Source organism: Panicum virgatum, chromosome 8N (assembly GCF_016808335.1).
Source record: "Panicum virgatum strain AP13 chromosome 8N, P.virgatum_v5, whole genome shotgun sequence".
NCBI classification, from domain to species: Eukaryota; Viridiplantae; Streptophyta; class Magnoliopsida; order Poales; family Poaceae; genus Panicum; species Panicum virgatum.
The window spans coordinates 48,967,420-48,993,022 of NC_053152.1; the positions used below are offsets into that span (position 1 = coordinate 48,967,420).

Sequence of the window (25,603 nt, forward strand, 5' to 3'; positions counted from 1 at the left end):
CGCTTGTGGCCACCCGTCGAGGAAGAAGGCTCCCCCTTCTTCCCGTCACCACGACAGACCTCCCACTGCTCCTGAGTGAGATGGAGCTTCCCGCCGATGGAGATGCCTCCCGAGAGAGGCTGTGGCTTTTCGCTGTCGATGACCTTGAGGCGACCAATCGCCTCTTCGATCGACATGGTGGAGAGGTCCAGCAGAGACTCGATCGAGCGAGCGATCTACTTGTACTTCTTGGGGATGCAGCGGAAGAGCTTCTTGACCGCTCTCTCCTCGTCCTAGGTGTCGTCGCTAAACTGCACCATCTTCTACAGCAGAGTGTTGAGACGGAGGGCGAAGTCATCAACGTCCTCACCTGGCTTGAAAGCCAGGTTCTCCCACTCCTTGCGAAGTGCCTGCAGTGTGGTCTTGCGGGCGCGGTCGCTGTCGATGCGTGCGCAGCGATGGCGTCCCAGGCCTCCTTGGCAGTTCGCTTCTTGGAAAGCGTGAATTGCATCTCGGGCGGGACTGCTGCGATGAGAGCATCTAGCGCCCGTCGATCCTCATCGTAGTCGACGTCGCCGTACCGGACTGCCTCCCACATGTGCCGCATCTGGACCCTCATGACCACGGCCCACTCGACGTAGTTTGTCTTGGTGAGGGTAGGCCACCCGCCACTGGGACCAACGTCCCTGACCATCGCCTGGAGGCCGTGGTAGCCGGGGGCGCCGCCATCGCCTCGCGCATCCCCACCAGGGGCACCGCCGCCGCCTTGCGCGCCATCGCTAGGGGCACCGCCTCCGCGTGTGCCTCCGCCTGGAGCGTCGCGCGCGCCCATCCGGCCTGCCGCCTCCGCGCCCTGGGTTGCCGCCGAGCGCACGCCCGTCCGGGCTGCCGCCGCCGCGCCCGCGGGAGTGCGCGGCCGCCCACCACGTCGTCCGTTCTCGCGCCGCCTCCCTTGCCAGCCTAAGCTCTGCGTCGGTGCTGCCACCGGCGGAGACAGCGCTGCTAGCGCTGCTACCGCGCAGGGCCGCAGCGTCCGCTGCTGATGCACGCGCGGCATCCGCCACTGCCTCTGCCTCCATTTCTACCCTCAATGCTGCCAGCTCCGCCGCCGCCGGCCTTGCTGCCCTTGCCGCCGCTGCGGCGGTCTCCGCCGCCGCTCGCTCGCGTTCCTCTGCCGCGGCGAGCTCGGCCTCCTCCTGGTGCCGTGCACTCAAGGCGACCGAGGGCTGAGACCGTCCTGCGGACATGGCAAGCCGCTAGAGGGTTGCTGTGTGGGGAAGACGCAGCCTCAGACGAGCTGCTGCTCTTCTGCTCGGGTGAAGTGGGGAGAGCAGGGGCCGCAACTGGTGCTGGTGGTGGTGCTATAGCTGCTGCTGGTGGTGGTGGTGCTGCACCTACTGCTGCTGCTTGTGGCTGAGCTGCTTAGGAAGGGGAGGAGCAAGAGATGTCCAACCTATAGGGAAGTACGGCTCGGATACTAGTTGTTAGTAGCTCAATTCTTACTCTCATTGAGCTTTGAGGATGACAGTGAATTTGGGGCAATTTTCGGGGTTTTCTTTACTCAACAAACTCAAAGCCATACTCTCCAACAGGAGGGGTGGCAACACATTTATACAGGAGGCTGCAGGGCAGCCAAGGCATATAGTCTAAGATGCTGTCCTCTAGGTCCTAACTGCTGTCATAGATGCTAACTAAAAGCTAGTCCAAGATGCTGTCCTCCTCTAGGGGCAGCAAAATCACTACGTGCTGCAGCAAAAAAGAGAAGATGTTGCAGCTCCACAAAGACCAAAAAGTACAAGACTTATTCCCTTCAAAACCTTCCGTTCCTTTCTGAGCTGCTTTTGTTTTCAGTATGCGAAGGCCTAGAGAGGGTCTCCAATATTCCCCAAGTGAGATTGCTGCGTGCAAACTTGTGTCCAAACTGTTTATGGGAAGGCCCGTTTAATGTTTGTCTGAATAAAATGTGTGCTTTACTCGTGGACCTGAACATTTGTCTAGAGCCGGTGAAGGATCAAGAACTGCTTATGGGAAGGCCCGTTTAATGTTTGTCTGAATAAAATGTGTGCTTTACTTGAGTTTCTGGAATAACTCTGTTGTGAGCTTGGACTTTTTGTAGTTTGCGAACATGTAACATGAAGAAACCGCAACGGCATGCTGTTGCATGCTTTCTTTTGCTATTATAGATATACATGAAAAGTGAGCTGTTATTTTGTAATTAGCACTAACATTTCAGGGACCTTGCACTGATCTGGTTTCCTTGCTTTAATTTGCAAGCAGTTTGTGAATATTTGGGGTGAAGAACTACTGCATGTATCAGCTGTTTATTTCCGGACCCTGTATCTATCAATATTATGCGATGTCATGTAACAAGAGCGGACAGGCCATGTCGTTTTGTTACAACATGAGTTTCTATGCGACTACTCTGCATGTCAGGCATCACCAATGACGCAACGGCCTGGCTGGGAAGGCAGGTCGCCGACGTATGCCGTCCGGGCAGCCGTCACTGTGGCGACAACCGACGTGCGATGTGATTCATCCTGCTAGCCGGCCGTCGTCTTTCCACCACATGGACGAGCTCCCACTTCAAGCAGACGGCGGCGAGACTGCCGGAGTTGTCGAGCAGCACGGTCGCCGTCGGTCATCGTTGAGATTGCCTGCGTTTTCGAGCAGTGAAGCATATGCATGTCTGCGTTTTTGATCGGCGTCCTCTGCTCCGCACGCCGCCTCGCAGGGCCGGCCGCGTTCCCGCTTGCACCAACCAAGGGATGCGCCGCAACATGGTCCCCATACGCCGAGCAGCCATGTGGGCTCGCCGGTCGGGTTGCCATGAGACGCCGCCGCGCGCTTCGAGGAGTACGCGTTCGAGGGCGCGCGCATTGTTCGAAGCAGCACAGGGCGAATGGGGACGTTGGTCATCAGCTGTGGACTGTTAACTCTGTCCTTGTCTCCTTGACGGATTTCCAAGGCCAAATTCAGTACCAATTCAAACAACTGATGGGCGAGTCACCAATGCATTTTCGTAGCTGTCGCTCCGAACGTCTGCGGACTCTGTTCTCTTAACAGAAACTCTGTTGTTTACGAGCTCTGTTCACAGCAGCAAGTGAAAGTTTGAAACCAATCTCCAACTATACCTGTCAAATTATAGTGTTTCCGCGTGCACGTGAAGGCAAAGGCACCAGAGTCCCAGTATGTAGCCTTGCTTGTTCCTATGACAGTGCTACAGGTAAAAGGTTTGAAAGAATCACAGGGTGTCAAGAAGCTACTTTTACAAATGAATCCCACGATCCCCGGTGGCTCAAGCGGTCGAGTTCCTGCAGCTGCTCGGCCTCCAGCAGCCTCACCGCTGACAACCACGTCTAGCTTGGAGGGGAAAGCAGCGGCGACCTCGATCTCCAGCAGCGCGGCCACCACGGAGCTTCGCGCCATCCCCGGCTTCCGAACCAGAAAACAACCAAGTCAGATGGCTATCACAGGTCAAATCCCGACCGCCCATGACTGATCGAACGGATGCCAGAGACCCATGGGGTGCACGGTAAATGAGATACCGTCCACCCCTGGGCTGCCTCGCATGGCCGGCTGCGTTCCAAGGGTCCAGGCGTCCAGCCCAGACCCCAGGCTTGCAGCGAGCGACGATGGGATGCGCCGCCGGAGACGGGCGCCGTCACGGTGGCGTTGGAACCCGCCGACCAACCACGCAGACGTGGAGTGGAGCGAGCAACCACGCGGACGCAACGGGCCGGCCACAGGCACAGCGAAAAAACCAGGCCAGCGCACGTCAGTCCTCAGCTCCGGCAGCATGCGTCCTGCTGCTAGCTCGGCGAGGTCTGCTCTCCAGAAATTAAACAGCGCTGTCAACATCAGTCGTCCCCCCTGTTTCCTTACTACTCTTCGATCTCTTCTCCAAAATGATAACTTGTTCGCGGCCGGCTTCAGAGGCGCGCACGATGGATTGGTCGTGCCAGCTGCCAATCCATCTTTGTCAGCTTTGATTAAGATGCACTGCCAATTCTCAGCCAAGTCTCGATTTCAATCGATAGAGTTGTTAGCTGGTGGCGTGCTGCTGTCATGGATCGATGGCCCCACTTTTGTTGGCTTTCGTAGCCTTGGCTGCTGCTAACATCGGCTGCATGCATGGTCTGGCCTCTCCTTTTCCAACCAATTGTGCAACTTGCTTATACGATCAGTAGGGACTAATCTCAGCTACCACTGCTAATTGGTTGGGGTGCCTGTGCCCGCAATGGACCAGGCCATCACGACTCTCCGGAAGACCACCAACCATGCAGTGGGGCCACATGGCCCCCTCCCAGCGTTGACCCGCGTGGCCACGGAGTAAAGTGACGCTGCTATTCAACCCACTATTCAGGTGTGCCAAGGAAAAGGAGCCTTTTGCAACAAAAGTGCTCTCCAGTTTCCATTTACATACTCCGCTGTCGGCGCCCTTTCTCCCTGCTCTACTGAAGGTATGTTCTTGGTTATGGAAAGCTTAATTCATGCATGACCTCTATTTAATCAAGGAGATGTTCTGATTTTCACCTTAGCTTTCTGTTCTCATAAGAATTGATTGACTAATCATGCAGAAGCTTGATGCTGGACAGTGTGCCCATTTCTGGTGGACCATTGATTCAAGGGATCCTATTAGGAACAAAAAATATGCCTTGAGACAAACAGATCTCCATATGCAGCAGCACTCTAATCAGTGCCTTACCAGTTGACTCTTATTCAGGTACCCTTTCTAGTTCTAACAGATCTAAAAATTCTGAGATTTAGCAGTAATTCTTCTTGTTAATTATATTACCTGCTAAGCTGTTCTAGTATTCAGGTACCCTTTCTAGTTCTAATAGATCTGAAAATTCTGAGCTTTATCAGTGATTTTTCTTGTTTATTATATTACCTGCTAAGCTGTTCTACTTATAGGTGTTGATCAATCGGGCTGTCATTTAATCTGCTAAGCTGTTCTAGTTGTCCCCGCTTTTTGCAGTAGTTTCCGTAGGATCTGCTGGTTCTCGTTTCTCCTAGCAATAAAGTGATAGTCCTCAGTTATCTATTCTATACATTGGTCTCTCCAGGCACTCGTGTTTTAAATTGCATCCCCTCATCCAGTAAGGCCTTAAAAGTACTCATGGGTAATGATCTGATGAACAAACTGCTTGTTCAAGAAAATTACTATTGGTTATTATGAGACTCTTATGCTTCTTGGAAGATAGGTTCGAGTTGTACTTCAGATTTGCATGTCCTGGTAAGTAGAAGCTTGATGCTATGTGCACCAATTTCTATGGACCTCTCAATCTCTCAAGTTTATCTAAAAAATTCTAATTAAAGAGAGTGTTGGGAGAAAAAATAATTGCATTGACCCATACTGATCACCTTCTGTAGTGTTCTGATCAGTGGCTTACCAATGCACCTGTAATCAGGTACTTAATGCACCAGCATGGCTGTTAGGATTAATGGAGTGACAATTCATTTTGCTCTTCCGCTGAACCAATATCTGCAGCCTGTGATTGAACAACTTTTCTTTCGATGAGCAAGCACAACCTATTCATTTTTTCATCAACTTTTGCAGGTTTAATGAGCTCTGTTATTTGCGGTTCTCCATTGGTGATTGGCTGATAACTTCTGCTATCCATATTATAAAGTGGTTTTTAAAATCAGTTACTTTTCATCTGCCTAGCTTGGGCGCAGTCTGCTGGATGTTTGAAGTCTTGATGGGTTATCATCTGATAATTCTCTTTCAACAAATAAATAATTAACATTGAATCTGGGCATAAGTCATTCTCATGTTAACAGGTAAAGCTTCCAAGGCTACCACTATATTGCATCTTCATTTCATTCTCTTGTTACCGTACTACTCATTTTGCTAAAAAATATCTTGTGCCTAGTGTATTAGATCCTGACCCATATGGAATAGCATTATGTATGATTTACTGAAGATATAAAGAAAAATTTAGCGATATTCAGATTAATAACAAGGTGCCCCAGGGTCTTGGTCTCTTGGATGTCTAGTTGCCTACATGCCATGTAAATATTACACCACAATTCAGTACTGGTATATGTTAATATCTTTCAAAATGCATTTAAATTTTGTGACCCCTGTCAAATTTTTAGGCCAAGTTAACACATTTTCACATTTATTTTCCAGCCTGCAACTTCTTTGGTGAATTTCTCTCAGCACCTTTGTCTGATGGCAACCATACTAGAATCGTTGGTTGGATCGTGTGCTAAGAAGTTGCAAGATGTCATTTCAGATGAGGCCATACTAATTTTAGGGGTAAAACAAGAGCTCACAGAACTGCAGAGGAGAATGGAGCAAATAAGACACTTTTTTAATGATGCAGAGCAAAGGAGCACAAAAGAATCAGCTGTTAACAATTGGCTTAGTCTGCTAAGAGATGCCATGTATGATGCTGATGATATTATTGACTTGGCTAGATCTATAGGAAGCAAATTATTGCCAGATCATTCTTTGTCATTATCAAGCAAAACAAATTCATGCATGGGGCTTTCCCTTTTCTCTTGCTTTTCTAATATTCAGACACGTCATGAGGTTGCTGTTAAGATTCAAAGCCTTAACAAAAGAATAGACAATATTTCAAAGGATAAAGTATTTACATCATTGACAAGTACACAATTTACTGAAAAAGTTTCGGCACCGAAACACAAAAAAAGTTCCAGCCTTGTTGAACCCAACCTTGTGGGTAAGGAGGTCACACATGCTTGCAGAAAACTAGTAGATTTGCTATTAGAAGATAAGGAAAAGAGGTCCTACAAGATTGCTATTTGAGGGACCGAAACCGGCGACCAGAGGGGGGGTGAATGGGAGCCGATCAAAATTTCTCTCGAAATCGATCCATCGGCCTATATCCCGAAAATCCCTCGAACCTAGGATGAGAGAGTAGCTATGGACTAGCTATCTCTGAGCAACAACGCCCTAGGAAGCGGAATGGAAGCAATAGCGAGAAAACTCCTCAAACAGCAGCGCTGCTGAGTCAGACCGGTCTGACCGCTAGCTCAGACAGGTCAGACCGGTTGGGCTGGAAATTGAAATTCCAGACAGGTCAGACTGGTTACACAGACCGGCCAGACCGGTCGCTCCCAGACAGCCCGCAAACAAAGCTTCAAATGGCAAATCTCGAGCAAACGAAGTCCAAATCCAACGAAACTTGGAGGATACCTTCACACCTGTCCCGTGAACATATCCCCAAGAGGTCTCTCCCAAAAGATTAAAGGATCTTGAGAATTCGGGAGAAGATCGAAGTGGATTGGGGTTTTCTCAAGAACACAAAAACTCCAATTCGTGAGAAATTGCGATTCCAGGGGGTTTGGCACTAGGCTAGATGCATCGGAATCATCACAAAGAGTTCATCAAAGCACGAATTCAAAGGGTTGTCTCCTCCAAACACAAAACACACCAAAAGAGGAGAATTCAAACCCAAAACGCAAGGGAGGAAGGGAAGGACGAGAGCTCAGCACACAAGGGTGAATCACAAATGAATTTCATTCATTAATCTCAGAGGAATTCACCTATACAAAGGCTAGAGCCTACCATACCATCATCCACCCTCTAGATTGGAGAGATTAGCTATAATCTAACCTTCCTTTGCATTGGAGACCTTGGCCCTAACCTGGAGCAGGGGGAAGGGGGAAGGAAAAACTGAAAAGGACTCAAGAGACTCAAAGCCCACGACCTGGAGAAGGGGCGACTTAAATACCCAGCTGCCGCGGCCAGACCGGTCTGACCGGTCCGGTCGGGTCTGCCGCAGCCCACTGTACAATCTCAATCGTCGGCGGAGTTTCTTTCTTCGACTCGAAGTCTTTGCTGCGATGCCGCCATGTCGACGAAGATCCAGTCCGCGGTTTTGGAGGGTCCGCGAAACCCGGGTAGGTGGCCGGTTTTGAGAAAACCGCCAAAACTCCATGCGCGGGAAGATTCCCGTCTCCACGCCGCGGCCCTAGACACCGTTCCCGCCTCGGCCTTCTGACAGCCCTAGACGCCGCCCGACGCCCATCACCTCCTCGCCCGTAGCGAGGCCCTAGATGCCGTTGACGCCCGTCGCCTCCGTCAGTCCCGAGACCGACGCCCGTGCCTCCACGACTTGGCGTCTTCAACCGCCGTCTGCCTCCTTGGTTTTGTGGCGCAAACCAAGAAACCCGCCTTCCGTCGCCGCTTGCGCCCTTGATCCAGGAGTGGACGCCATAGCTGCCGCCCGGCCCGAGCTCCTCCACAGCAACTCTCCGTCGACACTCGACGCCCGTGTACCTGCAACCAAAGACCAAGCGCACGATCACACCGCACAGTTGACAATTCACTCATCACAGGCAGGATAGAGTACTCAACATTCCTCACTATTGTTGGAACAGGAGGAGTTGGTAAGACAACACTAGCACAGAAAATATACAATGACCAGAAAATAAACGAGTGCTTCGATAAACAAGCATGGGTCTATGTCTCCAAAGATTACTTTGAGATTACTATGCTGAAGGAGATTCTTTGAAAAATTGAAGTACGGTACATTCAAGATGAATCAAATGATGAGCTCCAAAGCAGACTAAAAATAGCCATCAAAGAGAAGAGCTTCTTTCTTGTATTGGATGATATGTGGCAGACTGACGCATGGGAAAATCTCAGGATCCCATTGCATGCTGCAGCGACAGGGATAGTTCTGTTGACGTCTCGACTCGAAACTGTTGCTGTAGAAATTGGAGTGGACCATACACACCGAGTTGATTTAATGTCGGTGGACGTAGGATGGGAATTGCTTTGGAAGAGCATGGGAATCAACCAAGAAAAAGAAGTGCAAAATCTGCGAGACTTTGGGATAGATATTGTTCGTAGATGTGGTTGTCTTCCTCTTGCAATTAAGGTTGTTGCTAGGGTTTGAGCATGCAAAGAACAAACCGAGAATGAATGGAACAAGTTCTCCAGAAAAGATACTTGGTCGATGAGCAATCTTGAAATACCAAGTGCTTTATATATAAGCTATGAAGAGCTACCACTATGTCTGAAGCAATGTTTTGTCTATTGTGCAATATTTGCTGAAGATGCAGTTATTTATCGTAATGATATTACTAGGATGTGGGTGGCTGAAGGCTTCATAGATGAGCAAGATGGCCAACTATTGGAAGATACAGCTGAAGAATACTATTATGAGTTGATATATCAAAATCTCCTCCAACCAAATTATTTAAACGCTGAACTTGATGAATGTAAAGTGCATGACCTATTAAGGTAGCTTGTTTGTCATTTATCTAGAGAAGAATGTTTTGTTGGTGACGCAGAATCAATAAGAGTTAATGTCTTGAGTAAATTTAGACGTATTTCAGCAGTCACTACGAAGGATATGGTGGTGTTACCTAGCATGGATAAGGATCAATATAAAGTGAGAACTTGGAGAGCTTCTTATGAAAAGTCACTAAGAGTTGATAATACAATATTTCGAAGACTTCCATACATTCGAGTTTTGGATCTAGGAGGTTCAGTTATACAAAGTATTCCAAATTGTGTTGGAAGACTGATCCATCTATGGTTACTTGATCTTGATGGAACTGACATATCTTATCTTCCAGAGTCCATTTGTTGTCTCATAAATCTTCAGATATTGAACTTGCAGCGGTGTGATGCTTTGCATAGTCTCCCTTTAGGAATAACTCGATTATGTAACTTGAGACGCCTTGGTCTTGCTGATACATCAATAAATGAGGTTCCAAAAGGGATATCTAAATTGAAGTTGCTCTATGATCTAGAAGAATATCCAGTTGGTGGTAGCAGTAATAATAGTGGTAGAACGCAAGATGGATGGAGCCTAGAAGAGTTGGGTCCTCTTGTTCAGCTGAGGAATCTTGGTATGATTAAGTTGGAGAGAGCATCTCCTTATAGTGGACATTCATTGTTACTAGACAAAAAGTTTCTCAAACAGCTATGTTTCTGCTGTACGGAACCTACAAATGAACCATACAGTGAGGAGGATGTAATCAATATTGAGAGGACTTTGGAGAAGCTAGTCCCTCCACAGAGCATTGAAGATATATTAATGCTAAATTTCTTTGGTCGGCGGTTTCCCACCTGGCTTGATAGTGCTACACATTTTCCTTCATTGAAGTACTTGAAACTCGTGGATTGTAAATCAAGTGTGCATCTTCCTCCAATTAGGCAGCTCCCTAATTGGACCCGAATTTGTTGCATATGGGTCGGGTAATCCCGGATCTGCAGATATAGTAGCTTTCCCCAAGCTTGAAACGTTGATCATGGAGGATATGCCCAACTGGGAGGAGTGGACCTTTGTTGTTGAAGAAGAAGAAGCGGCAGCAGCAGGTAAGGAAACGGGAGAGGATGGAGCTGCTGCAAAGCAAAAGGGGGAAGCCCCACCTCCAAGGATGCAGCTGCTGCCTCATTTGAAGGTCTTGTCACTTGTGCGCTGCCCCAGGCTGAGAGCTCTCCCACGGCAGCTTGGACAGGTGGGCACCAGCTTGAAGGAGCTCCATTTAAGACGTGTGGATAGCATTAAGGTGGTGGAGAATCTCTTGTTCCTCTCTGAGGCGCTTTTAATTGCAGATTGTGAAGGCCTAGAGAGGGTCTCGAATATTCCCCAAGTGAGAGATCTGCGTGCACAGCTGTGTCCCAACTTGAGGTGTGTGGAGAGGTTGGACAGTTTGCACCAGCTGTTTCTGACAGAGGATATGCAAGATATCTCCTCACGGTGGCTGTCTGGACTCCAAGAGCAGCACCAGCAGCTGCACGGAGAAGACATGGATGTTTACACCTGGGTCTGGTGATGATCGTCCAGTCCCGTGAATATGCAAGGTATGACCACTTGCTGGACATTTGAATATCGTTACAAACTTATCTCTCCCATAGTTTTCTTTCGTGCTCTGTTTCTTGTCATGAGCGATTGACAAGCTATTTCGTTTTGCTCTCATAAAAGGTACTGTATGTATCTCTTGAAGATGGAAGTGCCTAGCTACTCGTGGACCTGAACGTCTGTCTAGAGCCGGCAAAGGGTACTGTATCTCTTGATCAAGAACGACAACATGAGCTGATGTTTCCTCTGCTTATGTGAAGGCTTGTTTAATGTTTGTTTAAGCGTTTGGCTAGTGTGCCTGTCTAAATAAAATGTGTGCTACTGGAGTTCCTGGAATAACTCTGTGATGAGCTTGATCTTTTTGTAGTTTGCGAACATGTAATATGAAGAAACCGCATCTGCTGTTGCATGCTTTCTTTTGCTAATATTATAGATATACATGAAAATTGAACTCTTATATATCTTGTAATTACTGACGCATTCTTGTACAGATCACACCTGATCTCAGTCGCCCGTTGCAACATAGGCAGGCCATCAGTGATGCAGTGCCATGTCCAAAAACTCTGAATAATACAATGTGCTCACGTTTGCAGCAAATGAAGGCTAGCAGGACACAGTGCAGAGCTGTTGCTTCTTCAGAGTCTGCATTTCGAAAGGAAGGAACCATCTCTCATCTACACGGGGTCGGTCCTTCCTTGTACGTGCCTCGGCTCGTCACACAGAGACGGACGCATCTTCTATGTGCTGTCTACAGATCACAATCGATCCTACTGCCCCCTTGACAAGCTAACAAAGGCGGCGTCGACCAACTGCAGCAGTGAGGGAAAGACACCCCCCTGTCATCTGCGAGACAACTCTGTTCGCGGCAGCAACTGAAACCCATTCAGACATTCAGACATTTTATTTTGTGCCTGACCATCCGAAGAGAGACGACACTGAGCTGAGCATCAGGACCTGCAAAAGAATCACCTCGATGGAGCATGATGGGTTGAGACTTGAGAGTACCAGCCACCTCCATTTAATTTCGAATGTTTTGTGAACAAGCCGGCCTTGATCTAAACATAAAAAATCAGAGCATCTTTTGTTGATTGCACCAAAAAATGTTTACGGTGCAAATTGAAGTAATGAACTCATGAAATTATACCCGAAACGTTCCTATAGTATCTACAAATTTGTTACAATTTCTTTTTTCTAAAACGATACAAGAGTTTGTTTGAATACAAAATAAATACAATAGACTCATCATCAGGATTAATACTGGGCCTGATTCTTCCTCGCGATGGGCTTCAATACTGGGCCGAGAGGATCTTCAAGTCGAGTCGGTTCATCTCTCCGGAGCACATGGCGTCGGCGGCGATCCTCCGCTCCACCGCCCAGCTCCGGCGGCCGCTGGATCGGCAGTGGTGCCTTCTCGCGCGGTGCTCCGTCGTGGGCCTTGTCCCGACCACTCGCCTCCTCAGCAACTCCATCCCCACGGAGGTAATCGATCGATCCCCTCCTCTCCTCGGGGGGGCTCGACTGGTTAGGGCATGCCGTGTCGGGCGACCTGGACTTGACTCCACGAGATTGCTTGTTTGGGGCCGGGAATCGCGAGGCCGCCCGCGCGACTTGCTCGTCTGCGGAATTATTCGGCCGTGCTGATCGGGTTGGATTCTTCTGAAAACAGACCATGTCTAATTGGGCGACCTGACCTGAATGCCATGGATTGCTGGATTTGGACCAGGAATTGTGAGTCTACTCATCGTATCTGATGACGATCCGCGAAACTATAATCGGCCAGGTTAATCGAGTTGGACCTGCGAGCAAATGCTGAATTGTCCGTCCACCTGCTTTATTTTTTCTTCAGAAAGTTTGTAGCAGAACTGTAGCATCACTGTACCCAATCATAGTGGAACTTGACTCATTAGATTCGTCTTGAAAAGTTACACCCATGCGTGAAAAGATTTCGCAAATAAACATCGTTTAGTACTCCATGCATACATTCGTCTTTTTGTGAAAAAAATTCAAGATGCTAACCAAACATGGCCCTAGCCTGGTTTTGAAAGAATCACACGGTGTCATGTCATGGAGCTACTTCTACAATCATACTCCTGTAACTCGATGCCCTGCTTGTTTCGGTAACGCATCTGCTGCAATTGTAAACCAAACAAGGAGGTTACACGAAACAATCTGTAACAGCACGGGTTATTTCGTCCAGCCAGCCAGCAGTGTTTTTCTCTCACACCAAACTAGCACCAGCCACTAGCCACCAGTCAGTCAGCAGTAATTTTCTCTCACAACAAACAAGCACCGACTATCAACCACAGCCAGCAGAACAGAGTGGTGGTCGAGAGATTCTAATTCGCGAGCGCGCGCCAGCAGGCTTGCGAGCGAGCGATCTTCGACCAGGCAACTTTCCTTTTTTAGAAAGTTTTATTTTTCACAATTTTCTATTTTTGGAAAGTTATAATTTTATGTGCATAAAATTCGTGCATAACTTTTATGTCTAATTTTTTTTAGAATATCTTTTCAGTGAAATTGTTGTTAGAGAAGTTTTGAACAAACTTTTAAGCATAACTTATCCTTATAATTTTTTAGAATAACTTTTTAATGATAATCTTTCATCACAAGTTCATATGAGACTAGTGCCAACAAAGTTCACAGGTAAAATTATAATGAAAACTTCTCCGTATAATCTTTGTAACCTAACTCTTATACACAATTTATTCTGCAAAACTATGCACATAAATCTTTCTAGAATTTTTTTTCAAACACATGAATTTATTAGCCATCTAGCTAATGATTGTAGCTACCCAATGTTAAATAAGAAGATACGGGCAAATGAAAGGATAGAAAAAGAAATAAAAGAAAATATTTCGTGTACTAATTATTTACCCACGCTAATAATTGTAGCTACCACGTGTTGAGAAAATGAGAAGTAAAAATAAAATAGAAAATGAAGGGAAAGAAAAGGGAAATGAACCTTAACTCCTTAAGTACGTGGAAGGAAGTCATTAAGATGGACCTTGCGGTGCGTGTCAGGCATATCGCGCGCCAGCAGTTGCTCTGGCGAGCGATCGCTGTATTGGATTTGCGGTGGTGGTCGGCCTTGGTGATTTGGTATTCCTCTGCATAGCCGTGGCAACGATCCCTGACGGCCTGACACATGATGATGCGCTTAATAATCTGCACGAAGAGATTCACAACCAAATGCGTCCCGGCCGTCGATACGTATATAGTTGCACTTTTCCGGAACATCTACCGAAAACTCTCTTCGCTTCCTGCAGCCTTGCACCGGCGCCCTGCCCTGATCTGGTTCTTCAGGGTTTCTTTTCTTGTTTCTTTCTTCGGTGCCTGACGTCGAGCTCTACTGTGCTTCGGCTCAGTGCTCACAAATCTTTCCAGTGCCTGGTTTTATCTAGTTTTAAGGTCGTTTATTGCTGTCCGAACACCGAGTTCGATTGAGCCAGTATAGAATGTTAGTTATCTTAGGGAGGGGCTCGTTTCACCTCGTCCAAGGTTTTACTACAGAGGCAGCTGACAGTCCACATCTTGGCAACCTTGATTAAGATGCACTACCAATTCCCAGCCAAGTCTTGGTTCAATCGACAAAATTGTATGCTAGTAGCGTACTGCTATCAGTAGGAAGTGCTCTTTGGTTTTCAACAGCTGGTCCTCTATTTCTGCATCCTTTCAGTTTGGTAAGTAAAAAGTTCATTGGTCAATAAGGGTTGAGATATTTTGTTTACCCTCTCCCTTATCTTAAATTACTCTTGATTTTTTTACATGTCTTGATTGTTACACTTATTTCTTCTCATTTCCGTCGGACAGCTGAGTTAAAAAAAAATAAGGACTGTCACACAGTCATCCTTTCTGTACCGAACATCAGCCTCATCCTTCAGCTCTACTCTGCTTTGATCATGGTACGTTGATAGCTGCGGAAAGCTCCTTGGACTCGGTACTTAAGCCAAGATAGAGTTCTGGTTTTCACTTTTTTTTTCTTCTCATAGCACATGCCTCATTGGCTGATGTGAACTTGCTAATCATGCAGAGAGAGCCGAAGTTTCATGCTAGACAAAGCACAATTTCTGATTCATGACATCCGGTTGGGAGCAAAAAGGAAAAACTAGGTTCATTGAGACATACTGATTTACGTGTACAACACCCTGCTGGATGTTTGATGTCTCGATGGGTTGGTCATCTACTCATCTCTAAGAAAATCTTTCTACAAATAAATTATCAATATTGAATTTTGTTACAAGTCATCCTCTTTTTACCAGGTAAGCATCCAATGCTACTGTAACGAACATGACACCATTTATGCCATTTCGAGTGATTTTGGTGATCGAATGACAACGCAATCAATGGGACTAATGGTTTTGTTAAGTGAACATTTCTAGATCCCAGAGATGAAGTAAAAAGGCCATACAAAACAAAATACGAAGAAAGAACTCAAAGAAACGGTGAATTGGATGAGTTCTGCAAAAAACAGAGGCACCGGAAGAACCGATGCTCAAGCATCGGTGCATCCGATGGTTGTCGGAAGATCCGAAACCCTGGCTTTAGTGCAAGTCTGAAAGCCAAATGAAGACCAAGTGAAGATCAAGTGAAGCACCGGATGAACCGACGGTGTCAAGAGAGGCATCGGTGCATTTAATGTACTATGTTCCGGAGACGATGTCAAGCGCCCAGAAGCCAAGCCTTCAGCACCGGTTTAACCGACGGTGCATCGGAGCACACCATCGGAGCAATGACGTCAGCAGAATAGGGAAGCCCAACGGCTAGTCCAGTTGCTGTGTGTGACCGGTTGAACCGACGCCCTAAGCATCGGTTTAACGGATGGTACCTGGAGTCGCTGCAACTATGTCAAAGAAGCCAACAGCTACTTCAGTTGCTGTGAGTGACCGGAAGATCCGACGCCCTGCACCGGAAGTTCCGATGTCTACGCAGAAATGTGCCCAACGGCTCCAAATGGCTAGTTCAAGTGTGTGGCCTATATATATATGAGCTCCCCCGGCCATTTGAAGATTGCTGGAGACCTAAGACACCTCATACACATTGAAGAACATCTCCAAGCCATCCAAGAGCTTAGTGATCATATCCTTTAGTCCTTAGCACACTTTGAGAGTGTTGTGTAAAGGCTAGATCTTAGTGAGTGAGATTGCAAGGCCTTGTGCCTTTGTGCTGTGGTTCTTTAGTGAACCAAAGTTGTATCTCAGTGCGCCGGCCTCCTTGGAGCTTTGGTGGCTCGCCGGCAAGTCTACGACCCTCCGGCTTGGTGTGGAGCGGCGTCGACGATATTGTGCGGGGGACGGAGACCCCTCCTTTGTGGGCAATCTCCCCTTAGTGAAGATCGGGATCAAGGTGACCGTGATTGTGTTCACGGAAGAGACTTGATTGCCGGGAAGCGATACTCTTAGTGAGTGCTTCAACAACGTGGACGTAAGGGCGCCTTTGTGGCAAACCGAACCACGGGATAAATCCTCGTGTCGAGAGTTCGCTTCCTCTCATCCCTCCTTTTTAGCTTCCGCATTTTATATTGCAACTTGTGTGCCTTTACTTTCTTAGTGTAGTATCATGCTAGGATTGGCTATAGGTTGCAAAACTCTTTTGGAATGAGAGTTTCACACTAAGGAGAACCGTAGTTGCACATCTAAATAGTTTGTTTTAGTTTATGTTTTGTGCAAACTAGTTGGAGCCATAGGTTAAGGTTTTTAGAGTGCCTAATTCACCCCTCCACATCTTAGGCTAGAGCACCCGATTACTTTCAGCTACCTCTACATCCCCCTTCATTTCAATCAGTCACTGTAATGCGTGACTTCTATACTAGCGCATAGAAATACTGTTACTGTTGTAAGGGTGAATCAAACAACCATCATTCCCTAGCAGATCAATTTGTTATGAATAGCACTTGTATTCATTATGAGGGCTCTAGGCCCGAATATATACATGTACAGGTATTAGGAAATATGCACAAAATCCCATATACAACAGGGAAACTACAAAGGATACATATACATCTAACATCCCCCCTCAAACTCAAGGTGGATCCAAGACACTGAGTTTGGAGAGATAGAACCTGTGCTGAACTCTGGTTTGTGCCTTAGTAAAGAAATCTGCCAACTGAATCTCTGAAGGCACATACTGAAGAGCAATAACATAATCCTATACCTGTGCTCGTGTATAAGAAGCATCAACACCAATATGCTTAGTGAGCTCATGCTTCACCGGATCACGAGCAATGCTAATAGCACCTGTACTGTCAGACAAAAGAGGAGTCGGCCCAGAAACAGAAACACCAAAATCCTCAAGTAGCCACCGCAGCCAAGTAACATCTGCTGTCACAAGAGCCATAGCTCGCAACTCAGCCTCTGCACTCGAACGAGAAACTACTACCTGCTTCTTAGTCTTCCAAGCAATGAGAGAACCACCAAGGAAAACACAATAAGCAGAAAGAGATCGACGATCAGTGGAATCACTAGCCCAAGTAGCATCAGAATATGCATGAAGCTGTAAAGAGCTAGAGCGAGGAAAGAACAAGCGGCGAGATATAGTCCCATGAAGATAACGCAGAACATGAAGAAGATGACTATAGTGGATCTGAGTGGGAGCAGAAACAAACTGACTCAGGATATGGATAGCATATGAGATGTCAGGATGAGTAACGCCAAGATAAACAAGACTCCCAACAAGATGATGATAACAAGTGGGATCTGCAAGGGGCTCCCCATCAGTGGCACGAAGATGAACATTAAGTTCCATATGAGTCTCTACAGTACGATGGTCAGTGAGAGAAGCACGATCAAAAAGATCCTAAATGTACTTTTCTTGGGACAGGAAGAAACCTTGAGGTGTGGAAGAAACCTCAATCCCAAGAAAGTAACGAAGGGGACTGAGATCAGACATAAAAAACTGCTCACTGAGACGTGCCTTCTCAAAGGCAATATACTCAGAGTCATCTCCAGTGATGATCATGTCATCAACATAAAGGAGAAGAAGAGTCCGACCACGAGAGGAAGTGTGGACAAAGAGCGCAGGATCATGAGTACTGACAAAAAAACTAGCAGCAGTGACCACAGAAGCAAAACGCTGGAACCAAGCACGAGGAGTTTGATTGAGGCCATAAAGCAAGCGGCGAAGACGACATACCATACCCTCAGGAACCGAATACCCAGGTGGCGGCTGCATATACACTTCCTCACTGAGTTCACCATTAAGAAAGGCATTCTTCACATCAAGCTGAGATATAGACCACTCATGAACAGAAGCCACAGCAAGAAGAGTGTGAACAGTGGTCATATGAGCCACAGGTGCGAATGTCTCATCATAGTCCCGACCATGCTCCTACTGAAAACCACGCGCTACAAGACGAGCTTTGTAGCGCTCAAGAGAACCATCAGAGCGGTTCTTAACCTTGTAAATCCATTTACAAGTGATAGGACGGACATGTGCGGGAATAGGTACAAGATCCCACGTGCCAGTGTGCTCAAGAGCAGCAAGCTCCTCAGCCATAGCATGCTGCCACTCCTGATGCTGAATGGCATCATGGTAAGAAGTCGGCTCAGACATAATAGTACCAGCAAAACCAAGCCGATCTGAAGGCCGAAGTGACTGCCGATCACGAAGAACATATCGTGGAGCTGTCTCAGCATCAGAAGGAGCCGTCTTAGCATCATAAGGTGCAGCAGAAGAAGATGGCTCATCAAGAGAAGGCACATCAGAAGATGATCTGACAGCCCGCCGAGTACGTGTGTAGACACGTGTGACAGGCGGTTTACTATCATAAGTAGTACCCATAGGAACATGTGGAATATCCTTCGAAAAAGAAGGAACCATAGGTGAAGGGGCCGCAGAAGAAGGCTCCTCAGGTGATGGGACTACAGACAACTCAACAGGAGCCTCAGAAGAAGGGACTAGATGTGAAGGAAACATAGGAGCAATAGGATTATCTGGAAAAAGTAGGAAAGAGAGTGGCTCAATGACAGACGCTTGAGAAGCATCAGGAGAAGGGCGAGGATAAAAAGGGCGAGACTCATCAAAAGTAACATCCCGTGAAATCCTCATCTGACGGCCAACAGGATCCCAATAACGATACCCCTTATGCTCAGCACTGTATCCCAGGAAAACACACTCAACAGATTGAGCGGTCAGCTTAGTGTGCTCACGAGGTGCAAGAAGCACATAGCAGACACATCCAAAAAGACAAAGACAAGAATAGTCAGGAAGCTTGCCACAAAGACGCTCATACGGAATCCCACCATGAAGAGAGGATGAGGGCTGAATATTAATAAGATAAGTGGCAGTGGAAATAGCTTCAGCCCAAAAATATGGTGGAAGAGAAGAAGCGATCATAAGAGCACGAGCAGTCTCAAGCAAATGACGATGCTTATGTTCAGCAACACCATTTTGAGCATGAGCACCTGGACAGGAGAATTGGGCAAGAGTGCCTTGCTCAGAAAAAAACTGACGAAGGGCTCCAGATAAATACTCCCCAGCAGAATCAGCACGAAAGACCCCGATAGAGGTATCAAACTGAGTACGGATCATAGTGGCAAAATTTTTATAGATAGACAAAGCCTCACTACGATGTTTCATAAAATAAACCCATGTGTAGTGAGAAAAATCATCTATAAAAATGATATAATATCGATGGCCCTCTTTCGAGACAAAGGGAGCCGGACCCCATACATCAGAATGAACAAGATCAAAAGGATGTTTCGACACTGACTCACTAGAATAGTAAAGAAGCTGGAGCTGTTTCCCTAGACGACAACCCTGACACTGTTCTAGAGATACATCACCAGAGACTGACCCTAAAAGACCACGACGAACGAGCATAGACAGACGCGAGCCACAGAGATGTCCCAAACGATGATGCCACTGAGCAAAAGACGATGTGGATGACGTGGACGCAGCAGAACCAACAAGACTGGCAGAAGCAGCGGAAGGAAGACGAAGCCAGTCAAGCTCCCAGAGACGCTGAGAATCACGTCGACGAGGGCCAGTACCAATCGGGAGACCCGTGATGCGATCCTGAATACAACAAGAGTCAGAATCAAGAATCACACGACAACCATGATCAGTGAGCTGGCCGGCAGAGATGAGCTGCATGGTTAGTTTGGGAACATAAGAAACAACAGGCACATGAAAAGAGGGAGAAAAAAGTGTTCCCTGCCCTACAACAGAGAGAGACGATCCATCCATAGTTTGAACAGTGATAGGAAGAGATGATGAACTAATAGAAGAAAGACTGGTACGATCAGGAGTCATATGGAAAGAAGCACCAGAATCAAGAATCCATGGTAAAGTACCTGAAGAAGACTGAGAAGCAGTAGCAGCATCTGACTGTGCAGAGGACTGAGTAACAGAACCAGCAGCTCTTGGAGGTGCAGAGGCAGTTAGGCGGTGAAGCAACATGAGCATCTCCTGTATCTCAAAACCAGCAGAACTCCGCTGAGAGCCTCCAGTACCAGAACCACCAGCACCACCTGTATCCTGTGAAGAACGACCACTATCACGTCGGTGAGACTGATCCTTCCTCTTCTTGAAGCAAAATGCCTCCACATGCGTCTTCTTACCACAATAGTTACAATGAAGACGACCACCCCCTCCTCCCTCAGAAGAAGACGCTGCTGTAAGAGGCGCCTTAGGTGGAGGGGCGACAGCTGGAGACGAAGAAGACCGAGCAGCCAATACTGAAGACGAAGAAGAAGACTGCAGTAGACCAGCATTCTGAAGACGCAGCTCCTCATTACGAACAGCAGCAAGAACCTCCATCAGAGAAACACAGGGCACACGGGAAATAGCTGAGCTCGAAGCTGCTCAAACTCATCACGAAGACGACCCAAAAAATCATAAGTGCGCCTAGTCTCCAGAGCAACCTTCTAAGCCTTACACGAGTCACAAGTGCTGGGTGATAGTGGAGGACCAATAGAGTCAAGCTAACGCCACACTGCAGACATCTGAGTGTAGAAATCATCAACTGTAGAATCACCCTGGCGCAATAGCTATTCCTGACGTAGAGCAGTGATATAAGTAGACTGACCAGTGGGCTCATAACACTCATGAAGAAAGGCCCACATCTAATGTACATGCTTAAAACCAACAATATCTACAGAAAACTGCTCCTCCATACTAGCAGCAAGAATAGCACCAGCACGAGCATCCTCATCCAACCATGTCCTATATGTAGCAAACTGAGACGCATATGACTCCATACTAGCATCATAATCATCAAGTATCTTTTTTTTCTCAGCATCATTAGCCTTATCAGGAATAATGGGCTTGACAAGAGCAACAGGAGGAGGTGGACAGGGTATATCACCAGTAATGAACTCCCAAAGACGAAGACCAAGCATGTGCCAGTGTAGACGAGGAACCCAGTTGCGATAGTTGGTGCCATTGAAAAGCACCAGACATCGCATAATCTGCACACCACCGGATGACGGAACGGAAGGAGACGCCATCCCAAACAGCAACGGTTGTCGGCAAGAGCGCAAAGGAAAAAGCGGCTGTCAACGGCGAGAGTGCAAAAGAAAAGCGGCAGCAGCAGTGGCATTTTTTTTCGAGTACCCTACTGACAAGTCCAGGGCAAAGTAAAGCGACAAAACAAGTCGACAGCAGCCACCAGATCACAACAGTCCTCTTTTTCTTTAAGAGGAGGTTTACCTCCTCACTGGATTGCAGGCACCGTAGTCCTGAGGGCCGAGCAGCGCTGGCCGCAGAGGAGCACGGTGGTGCTCACGGCAGCAGCCCAACCCGGCGAGCGAATCCCAAAGGTGGCGCGCGTCCAGGAGCAGATCCCGGCGGCGGCGTGGCCTCAGAGGCGGCGGCGGTGGCGCAGCCATGGAGGGGCGGTGGCGCGACCACGAGTCGCGGTGTCTGGGGGGGCGGCGGCGGCGCGACCACAGAGGGGCGATGGAGAGGCGGCGGCACAGGCTCAGAAGATGGCGGCGCGGCCACAGACGACAAATTCCGGCAACGCAGACACGGACGGCGCAACCACAGATGATGGCGCGACGCAGAGGAGAGGAAACAAAGGATCGATGGAGGCTGCACAACGAAGCAGCCAGCTAGGTGCACGCAAGTGCGACGTGCAGACGAGGGATTAGAGAGAGAGGAACCCTTACCCTAAATTTTGGCTCTGTATACCATGTTATGAATAGCACTTGTATTCATTATGAGGGCTCTAGGCCCGAATATATACATGTACAGGTATTAGAAAATATGCACAAAACCCCTTATACAACGGGGAAACTACAAAGGATACATATACATCTAACACAATTGACTAATGGGAGTATTTCTAGAGGTTTCTTGTATATGATACCAAGTTTTTTTTTCCAATTTGTAACATCTAATCCGCGGGTCATGTTCGCTTACAACACTAAGGAGTTCAAACAAAAAGGACATCATGCTAACTCAGGAGTTTATGCCTCAATGCCTCACCATACTACTCATTTTTTGCTAAAAAAACATCATGTACATAGTGTATTAGTTCCTGAGCCATATGGAATTGCATTATGTATGACTTACTGGAGATGCGAAGAAGAATTTAGTGATATATATAACTTTGATAACAAGTAGCCTATGTGCCATGTAAATATTACACCACAAATCAGTACTGGTGTATGTTAATATCTTTCAAAATGCATTTAAATTTTTGTGAGCCCTGTCAAATTTTTAGGCCAAGTTAACACATTTTCACATTTATTTCACAGCCTGCAACTTCTTTGGTGAATTCTCTCTCAGCACCTTTGTCTGATGGCAACCATACTAGAATCTTTGGTTGGATCGTGTGCTAAGAAGTTGCAAGATGTCATTTCAGAGGAGGCCATACTAATTTTAGGGGTAAAACAAGAGCTCACAGAACTGCAGAGAAGAATGGAGCAAATACGACACTTCCTTAAAGATGCAGAGCAAAGGAGCACAAAAGAATCAGTTGTTAACAATTGGCTTAGTCTGCTAAGAGATGCCATGTATGACGCCAATGATATCATTGACTTGGCTAGATCTGAAGGAAGCAAACTATTGACAGATCATTCTTTGTCATTATCGAGCAAATCAAATACATGCACCGGCCTTTCCCTTTCCTCTTGCTTTTCTAATATCCAGACACGCCATGAGATTGCTGTTAAGATTCGAAGCCTGAACAAAAGAATAGACAATATTTCAAAGGATAAAGTATTTACATCATTGGCAAGTACACAATTTACTGAAAAAGTTTCAGCACCAAAGCACAAAAGAAGTTCCAGCCTTGTTGAACCCAACCTTGTGGGTAAGGAGGTGACATATGCTTGCAGAAAACTAGTAGATTTGCTACTTGAACATAAGGAAAAGAGGTCTTACAAGATTGCTATTGTTGGAACAGGAGAAGTTGGTAAGACAACACTAGCACAGAAAATATACAATGACCAGAAAATAAGTGCTTCGACAAACAAGCATGGATTTGTGTTTCCAAAGATTACTCTGAAATTACTATGCTAAAGGAGATTCTTCGAAAAATGGAAGTACAGTACATGCAAGATGAACAAATTGACGAATTCCAAAGCAAGCTAAAATTTGCCATCAAAGAGAAGAGCTTCTTTCTTGTATTGGATCATGTGTGGCAGACTGACGCATGGGAAAATCTCAGAATCCCATTGCATGCTGCAGTGACAGGGATAGTTCTATTGACATCGCGACTTGACACTGTTGCTGCAGAAATTGGAGTGGACCATACACACCGAGTTGATTTAATGTCGGTGGACGTAGGATGGGAGTTGCTTTGGAAGAGCATGGGAATCAACCAAGAAGAAGTAAAAAATCTGCGACACCTAGGGATAGACATTGTTCGCAGATGTGGCCATCTTCCTCTTGCAATTAAGGTTATTGCGAGGTTTTTAGCAAGCAAAGAACTAACTGAGAATGAGTGGAACAAGTTTTCAAGAAAAGATGCTTGGTCCATGAGCAAACTTGAAATACCAAGTGCTTTATTAATAAGCTATGAAGAGCTTCCACTATGTTTGAAGCAGTGTTTTGTCTATTTTGCCATGTTTCCTGAAGATGCAATTATTCTTCATAATGGTATTACTAGGATGTGGGTGGCTGAAGGCTTCATAGATGAGCAAGATGGCCAACTATTGGAAGATACAGCTGAAGAATACTATTATGAGTTGATATATCGGAATCTCCTCCAACCAAATTATTTCAATGTTGACTTTTCTGAATGCAAAGTGCATGACCTATTAAGGCAGCTTGCTTGTCATTTATCTAGAGAAGAATGCTTTGTTGGTGACCCAGAATCAATAAGAGTTAATGTCCTGAGTAAATTTGGATGTATTTCAGCAGTCACAATGAAGGATATGGTGGTGTTACCTAGCATGGATAAGGATCAATATAAAGTTAGAACTTGGATAACTTCGTATGAAAAGCCACATAGAGTCAATAATACAATATTTAGAAGACTTCCATATATTCGAATTTTGGATCTAACTGGTTCAGTTATACAAAGTATTCCAAATTGTGTTGGAAGATTGATCCATCTGCGATTACTTGATCTTGATGGGACTGACATATCTTATCTTCCTGAGTCCATTTGTTCTCTCATAAATCATCAGATATTGAACTTGCGGCGGTGTGATGCTTTGCATAGTCTCCCTTTAGGAATAACTCGATTATGTAATTTGAGACGCCTTGGTCTAGTTGGAACACCAATAAATCAGGTTCCAAAAGGGATAGCTAAATTAAAGTTGCTCAATGATATAGAAGAATATCGAGTTGGTGGTAGCAGTAATCATAGTGCTAGAACGCAAGACGGATGGAGCCTAGAAGAGTTGGGTCCTCTTGTTCAGCTGAGGAAGCTTGATATGATTAAGTTGGAGAGAGCATCTCCTTGTAGTGCAGATTCATTGTTACTAGACAAAAAGTTTCTCAAACAGCTAAGTTTCAGTTGTGCGGAACCTACAGATGAATCATACAGGGAGGAGGATGTAATCAATATTGAGAGGACTTTGGAGAAGCTAATCCCTCTGCAGAGCATTGAAAATATAGGTATTCTAAATTTCTTTGGTCGGAGGTTTCCCACCTGGCTTGATACTGCTATCCATTTTTCATCATTGAAGTGCTTGCTTCTCGTGCATTGCAAATCATGTGTGCATCTTCCTCCAATTGGGAAGCTCCCCAACTTGAAATATCTGAAAATCAAGGGAGCCAGTGCAGTCACCAAGATTGGTCCCGAATTTGTTGGTTATTGTGTGGGTAATCCCGGATCTGCAGAGGCGGTAGCTTTCCCCAAGCTTGAAGGGTTGGTCATTGAGGATATGCCCAACTGGGAGGAGTGGACCTTTGTTGTTGAAGGAGAAGAAGCAACAGCAGTAGGTAAGGAAGGGGGAGAGGATGGAGCTGCTGCAAAGCAAAAGGGTGAAGCCCCACGTCCAAGGATGCAGCTGCTGCCTCGTTTGAAGATGTTGGAACTTGACCGCTGCCCCAAGCCGAGAGCTCTTCCACTGTAGCTTGTACAGCAGGCCACGAGCTTGAAGGAGGTCCAATTAAGAGAAGTGGATAGCATTAAGGTGGTGGAGAACCTCTCGTTCCTCTCTGAGGTGCTTGTAATTGCTGGATGTGAAGGCCTAGAGACGGTGCTGAATATTCCGCAAGTGAGACGGATGAATGTACAGCTGTGTCCGAAGTTGAGGTGTGTGGAGAGGTTGGACAGCTTGCGCGAGATGTTTCTGACAGAGGATATGCAAGACATCTCCTCACGTTGGCTGCCTGGACTCCAAGAGCGGCACCAGCAGCTGCACGGAGAAGACATGGATGTTTACACCTGGTCATGATTGTCCAGTCATGTGAATATGCCAGGTATAACCACG

General features: G+C 46.6%; 1 protein-coding gene and 3 pseudogenes across 1 annotated transcript; all 4 read left to right on the forward strand.

The window, feature by feature from the left end:
- The first annotated feature begins 4,189 nt into the window (after positions 1 to 4,189).
- LOC120685208 (putative disease resistance protein At1g50180) lies at positions 4,190 to 6,757 on the forward strand. The gene is made up of 4 exons (XM_039967024.1): positions 4,190 to 4,439; positions 4,557 to 4,702; positions 5,540 to 5,763; positions 6,116 to 6,757. The coding sequence occupies exon 4, from the start codon at positions 6,158 to 6,160 to the stop codon at positions 6,755 to 6,757; it is 600 nt and encodes a 199-aa protein (XP_039822958.1). The 5' UTR covers positions 4,190 to 4,439; positions 4,557 to 4,702; positions 5,540 to 5,763; positions 6,116 to 6,157.
- Positions 6,758 to 6,860: 103 nt separating this feature from the next.
- Positions 6,861 to 9,443, forward strand: LOC120685209 (annotated as a pseudogene).
- On the forward strand, positions 9,192 to 11,229 carry LOC120685584 (annotated as a pseudogene).
- Positions 11,230 to 22,448: 11,219 nt separating this feature from the next.
- On the forward strand, positions 22,449 to 25,243 carry LOC120685210 (annotated as a pseudogene).
- The last annotated feature ends 360 nt before the right edge of the window (positions 25,244 to 25,603 follow it).